Genomic DNA, 7,355 nt, shown 5'->3' with positions numbered 1-7,355 from the left:
TATATATATATATATATATATATATTATATATATGATATGTATGTGTATATTTATGTAATAAAATAATAGAAAAATCTGCGGGAATCTGGCGACATTTTCGCCCCCAGAGAATGAAATTATGAAATGAAGAATATTCAAGGGAAAAAAAGAAATAAAAGAAATAAGAGAAAAAAAACAAAGAAGGAATGGAAAAAAAAAATAATGAAAGAATAAAAAAAATTGTAAATGTAGTCAACAAAAATGCACATGTATGTGTTTATGTGCATGGATGTATGTTTAGAAAAAAATATATGTATATATGGAGAGAATTGACTTACCCAGCTGTCGGGGTTTGTCTTGAATTCCTCCAGTGGTAAAAAGCAATTAGCGACAAATTCGTCCGGAGGAATTGCAGCATCGTGGAAAACTGTTAGTCCAATGATTTGGCCGTTGTGCACCTCTGTCTGGAAATTCTCGTTCCATACCGGTCTGTTGGTCTTTGATTTGGACTGAGTCCGGGCAATTAGGACGTCGTCTATGTCTATAGAAATGTAAGGGTCTATTTGGGTTAGCTTGTTCATTTGGTGTCTGGTCGCGAAGTCCGTTGGCCGTAAATCTTTCGCTTCCAGCACCATCAGTTTGAGAGATCCACTAAAGTAGACCATTTTCGCCTGTTTCTTCTGTCTTCTTTTCTCCGTAGACTTTCTTACTTTGTTCCTTGATTTGATCTTAATTGTTAGTTAGGGAAAAAAATTGGAAAAAAAAAGGGGGAAGAAAAATGAGGGGAAAAAAAGAGAAGGAAAAAACTTTCTGTTTTGCTTCGCTCCTCTAACAATGTTCTTTCCCCCTCTCACCTCTACTTTCAGTTCTCCCCTTCTTCTCCTAGTAACCTCTTCCTTCTCCCTTTTCACCTGCACCTTCGTCACTCGGTCTACTCGCTCTTCCAGACGTCTACTTTACTACTACTACTTTGCCACTTCTTCTACACTGCATCAACTTCCTCTCACCATTCCCCGCATTTCTCCGTTCTATTTCTCACCCTCTCTACCTCAATTATTTACCCCTCCCTTATACTAATTACTATTTCTTCTCTCTCCGTGCACTTGCAAGTTAATGACAACTGTTCTACGTCTCCCTCACTTCCCGGTTAGATTTTCTTGAAATTTTACATGAAATTTCTATTTCATATTCTCAGTTATGTCACCACTTTGCCCGTTATTTTACTCCTGCAAATAAAATTCCTCCAATTCTTATTAAAAAAGTCCTTACTGCTTCTTTAGCGGTCTTACTTCCATCTCACCAAAGTCGAATTGTTTTTTGTTTTTTTAAATAAAACCACAGCTCAGCGCGATAACCTCCAACGTAACACACACACACACGTATATATATAAATAAATAAATATATATATATATATGTGTATATATCTTTGTGTATGCGCGTGTATGTGTATAGCAGTATGTCTGTAGACAGATTACTTCCTTATTTCTCTCTTCACAGCCAACGGGACGAAAAATATTTTTTTTCACGAATGATCTTAATAGTTAACAAGAGGTTAGTTAGCTTTTAGATCAATGTTTTAATTAGCTTCAATTTTTGGGCGGGGGAAATCAGAGAGAAATATCTTGTAAAATAAAACCATTTACATCACATCCAACAACAAATTGAAGTAATAATAATAATAATAATAATAATAATAATAATAATAACAATAGCAATAATAAGTAATAATAGCAATAATTAAGTAATAATGATATTAAATATATCTGTAGGTTTCACAAATTTAAGGAAAGGTTAGCTTTTGAAATATTTTGGTAGACTGTTTTTAGGTGGTTCTCCGTTTGTTTTTTCTTTTAGTTTTTTTCTCTTTCGTTCAATATTTCTTTTCTTTTTAAATAATTTGAATTCAGTTCTCATAAATTTAGATTTTCCTCCAAGCTTCGTTTTGAAATAATGATGCATCCGACAGATAAACAATTATTATAAAATATAAAGACGAATATCCCGAGGTTACAAACAATTCCGTTTCGCGAGGGAGATTTTCAAGAAATTTCTCCAGAATATATAATAATGTCGATAATACAGAAAATAGATGCTTGCTTCTTTGATTAGATTTCGAGCCAGCTTAGATGGAAGCTGTTTGGATCCATGACACAAACAGGGACATATACGATTGTCGACGAAAGGGGATAACAATCGTTCTCCGATTTGAGATATCAGCATAATGACCTTTCTGTCATATTTTTTTTATATCTCTAAAGGTCCCCCCTCTAGCCCCGATTTTTTTCCCAGTCGACAGGGCCACCTTTACACACCCGAATGGAGACCTTTCTCCTAGAAATTACGTATACAATATCAATGTGTGTATGCATTGACAGTTCGACTCCACCAAATCGACGGAATGGTAGAACATAAGAAAGCTTCTATCTCTCTTTCCCCTCTCTGTTTCTTTCTCTCTCCCCCAAATATTGGAACTAGTTGGAAGTATGGAAGATTACGTTGGTGAACATTAATATGTGTGAGTGCACATGTGCTTCGTTTAACCCTTAATTCCTTCCTCCATACGCTAAGAGAATTGATTTCTTACAATAAAAGAAAGTCTTTAATTATTTTCGCCCTGTTTCTGCTAAAAGGCGAAATTAAGAGGAAGCTGATGGAATATATACTGCTACACAGAGACTGCAGACTTTTATTCAAGGTCTATCTCAAATACTGACGGAAAGGCCTCGATTGGCAATCTAATTTTCTCCAAAATTTCTGCTACAACCAGTAATTATATATTTATAAATATATCTTTGTATATAAATCTATCTATCTATATATATTTCTATTTGTCTAGATTCTAGCACAGAATTATATAAATTTACCCGCTCAATTACTATCAGGAATAAGAATGGACAGAAAAATCTAAGAGGTAGAATTATGCCATCTCGAACTTTCCATAATGACCGATTCTTTAGCAAAGATTTCTGCTGTGAATTTCAACTAGCAGGACATTTCAATTAATTTTTTTTAATACATATATATTATAAAATCTATACCGAATTAAATTCAACTTGATTTCTCAACAACGAAAAAATAATTACATTTATTATAACTATAATTATATAATTAAATATTATTCTAAAATATTACGTATTATCATTTCTTTATTTTTTCAATGTTCACCAATTTTTTAATTCTTATTTTTTGGATCCAATGCAAATAGAAAAAATATTGAATATTTGTAGATTTAAAATTTGTCATAGAAAATAGAATCAGTGGCGCTGAGTTAGCTGGGGTTGACGCAGGGTGAGGTTTTGGAAGGAAGACGGGGCACCCGCACCTAGAACCATTTCGTATAATATGTCCAAATATACACAGGATTCCTGCAAGAATGTAGGTTTCGGAGAGATAAAAAAATCTCGCTGTAAACCTTGACACAGAGCCGAAGTAAAAAAAAAAAAAGTCTAGAAAGATTCTGCGAAGGCAGTGGACGTAACGATGGAAGCAAAAATAAACGAAAGATATTATGGTAAAAGATGTCTTTGAGAAAGAAGCAAATGAAATAACATCATATATTTCAAAAATACAATGACGAAAGGCTTTCCTCAATTCGTTTTTTAAAAAAATTATGATATCCTTCGTCAGATATATATTATATCATATATATATATATATATATATATAGTATTATATTATATATATATGTTGTATTATATCTCTCTATATATTATACTATAATATATATTATGCTATATTATATATATATATATTATATTATATGTATATATATATATATTATATATATATATATTATATGTGTATATATATATATATGAGTGTATCGTGTATAAGATAACTGTTGGTTGCAAGAATTTATAGATGGGAAAGGTGGCCGCTTGAATAAAAATGCTGTTGTGTTAAAGAATTCCTCTGTCCTTTCTTTTGTTTGTTTGTTTTTTTAATGTATATCCTGGCAATTTCAATGGAACCATTCCGTTTTTGGTTTGGTTTTTAATGTTTGTTATTAATGCTGGAGTGTAGCTTTTTCTCTTCTTCTTCTTCGAAGCTTCGTAAGCTGTTTTCTGTCACGTTTATTTTAGCTATATTACTATTATTATTACTATTTATTATTATTATTATTATTATTATTATTATTATTATTGTTATTGTTATCACGAAAAATGTTCGTGGCTGCTAAATATTTGCGAGTGTTATTTCGGACTGCGAAGATGTGTCAAAGACACTGGTAGAGCACCGAACTAGCATCGGTATGTTAGACATGAAAACGGTTGATTTACATACATACATACATACATACATACATATATATATATATATACACACACACAAACACGCTAGTCTAAACTAGATTTCTGTTCATCCCTTCGTCAACGCATCTATGTGTCCAACTATAAATGCACGAAGGAGCGTCAGTGTTTTAGAATTTTAAACATAACAACTGTATGTATGTAATATATATACATGCATACACACACATACATACGTGTGTGTGTATATATATATATATATATATAGGTAGGCAGGTAGGTCGGTGTGTATATGTGCGCGTATACAGATGGCGAGAGAGGCAGAGAGGAGCGGTAAAAGAGTTAGAAGTGCAGTCTTTTATACTCCTCTCCAGCGTAAACCATCTACGACGAATCAACAAGTAAAGATTCCTTGTTTTGTTCGGAACATCATTGTCGTTTGTAACACCAATATTGGCTGTTGTTAGATTTATTACTGCTTGCTGTCTTTCTGGTATTTAATGAGCGCATGTGTACGAGACGGCTCCAAATTTAGTGTGCGTATGTGGATGTGTGTGGATGCACACATACGCATGCACACACACAAGCACTTACAAACATGTGACGATCGTTTCTTCATTCAGACGAAACAGTTTTTTTTTGCTTCAAATGTTAAGGGGTTTTATATATTGGAAATAATATGAAAATCATTGTCGTCGTCATCAGCATTATTTAACGTCCACTTTTCCTTGCTCGCATGGGTCGGACGGAGTTCATTTGAGGCAGATTTTCTATGGCTGGATGGTGCTCTTCCTGTTGCCAATCCTCGTCAGTTTCCGAGCTTCCAAGTAAAGTAATATTTTTCCCATGGCCTGAACGACACTGCTTGTATGACAGTGACACTCATTTTTATATCTATCACTCGATATCAAGACACAAACACACACACATCATCATCATTATCATAATTTAGCGTCTATTTTCTCTGCTGGCATGGGTTGGACTGCTTGACAAGAGCTGACAAGGCCAGGGGCTGCACCAGACTCTATTGTCTGTCTTGGTATGGTTTCAACAGCTGGATGCCCTTCCTAATGCCAACCACTCCACAAAGTGTACTGGATGCTTTTTATGTGGCACCAGCACCACTGTCAACTCTGCTCTGGCAGATGAACCATCTTGAGTACAGCAAAGCGCCAGATATCTTGCTCTTTAGTCATCTCCATATGTATATACATACAAATATATTCAGGGTGCAATTCTTTATTGCCCACAAGGGGGCTAAACATAAAGGGGACAAACAAGGACAGACAAAGGGATTAAGTCAATTACATCGACCCCAGTACGTAACTGGTACTTATTTAATCGACCCCGAAAGGATGAAAGGCAAAGTGGAGCTTGGTGGAATTTGAACTCAGGACGTAGCGGCAGACAAAATACCACTAAGCATTTCGCCCGGCGTGCTAACGTTTCTGCCAGCTCACCGCCTTCACAAGTGTCTTCTACTATAGCTTGGGCAAATGTCTTCTACTATAGCCTCAGGCTAACCAAAGCCTTGTGAATGGATTTAGTAGATAGAAACTGAAAGAAGCCTGTTGTATGTATATATATATATATATATATATATATATATATATATATATATATATATATATATATATTTAATTTCGCGCATACCCCACTTTTTATCAAAATCATCCGGGAAAGGAAAATTAAAGGAAAGAAAAATCTCAAATTTTGGGGTTTTTGTGTGCCCAATACAAGAGAGTTCATCATACATATATAGATATAAAGAGTAAAAGATAAAGGCACCCCCCTCAGTCATGACTGACCATGGGATTGCACCTAGAAAGTTCCCCTCCAAAGCACAAGTCCAGGCAAGGTCGTTTATGGAAGACCAGCAGTCGCCCATGCATGCCAGCCTCCCCTTTTCATGCCACCGATGTTATCCAAGGGAAAGGCAAAGGCCGATACAGCTTTGCTAAATGAAATATGAGGTTCTTTGGTTCCAGGTTTTGCTTCCATACCTGGAATATCTTACCTGTGTGACCACCACATAAAAAGCACCTGTGTAAAAACACCCACCCATGTTAGGACCACATAAAAAAAACACCCATGCTGGCATCACTTAGAAGGCACACTCATGCTGGTGTCCCGTAAAACACACCCAGTACACCGTAAAACAGTTGGCATTAGCAAGGGCATCCAATAACAGAAACTATGCCATAACAGACAAATATTACCTCCAGCTTGTCAGCTTCTTTCAAACCTTCCAATCTATGCCCAGCATGGAAAACGGCTGCTAAATCATGATAATGATGCTGATGATGATGATGATGATAGCCTACATATTCACTGGAATATCATCCAGTGAGATGAGCTGGTGGCTACTGAACAATAAGAATTCATGTAATGTTACCTAATGAATAACATAATGGATTTGTATTCGAAATAAACCACACTATTGAAATGGGTGTGGTGTTATTTTAAACTAGCCATTCAGTTTTGTTTACTCACACATTTCATTTACATTATATTAATGTATGAATGCGCACATGCACGCACGCACGCATGCATGTATGTGTATACATGTGTGTATGTGCTGTCATCATCATCATCATAATCATCATTATTTTCCTGTCTCCTCTCCATGCTAGCATAAGTTTGATGCGACGCCACAATCGTCCAAGTCATCTGTTGGGAGCCATTACTTCCATAGACTGATGCTCATTCATGTCATTTGACTTGGTTAATATGGCTTGATGCACTTCCTGTCACCTTCCACTTCGCTAGGGCACCAAACCCCTATAATTCTCTGCTCAGTTTACCAATCCCTTTATAGGATGTACTGAACCTATTTTGTGGCACCAGCACAACAGAGATTGTCTCTCTCTCTCTCTCACTCATCCCTTTGAGGGAATGCAAGTCATTGGCTGGCACCAGGAAGGGTGGATGCCTTGTATACAGGATAATGTAGAGTAATGGTCCTCAACCAGGGCCCATATAAGAATTTGGGGGGCCCACGCAATATAATCGTGGCACCTTGGGCAAGTGTCTTCTACTATAGCCTCGGGCCAACCAAAGCCTTGTGAGTGGATTTGGTAGATGGAAACTGAAAGAAGCCCGTCGTATATATATATATATATAT

General features: G+C 35.8%; 1 protein-coding gene across 1 annotated transcript in view; it reads right to left on the bottom strand.

Annotated features, from left to right (window-relative positions):
• The window catches only part of LOC106873012 (calcium-independent protein kinase C), a 16,273-nt gene extending 15,628 nt beyond the window's left edge, over nt 1-645 (bottom strand). The window contains exon 1 of the mRNA XM_014920211.2: nt 319-645. Within this exon, the coding sequence (XP_014775697.2) occupies nt 319-645 (327 nt within the window). The remainder of the gene's footprint in view (nt 1-318) is intronic.
• Between the last annotated feature and the right edge of the window lie 6,710 nt (nt 646-7,355).

This window comes from Octopus bimaculoides, chromosome 25, assembly GCF_001194135.2.
Source record: "Octopus bimaculoides isolate UCB-OBI-ISO-001 chromosome 25, ASM119413v2, whole genome shotgun sequence".
Lineage (NCBI taxonomy): Eukaryota > Metazoa > Mollusca > Cephalopoda > Octopoda > Octopodidae > Octopus > Octopus bimaculoides.
The sequence above is the reverse complement of the archived record's forward strand: the minus strand, read 5'-3'. Positions and strand labels throughout refer to the sequence as shown.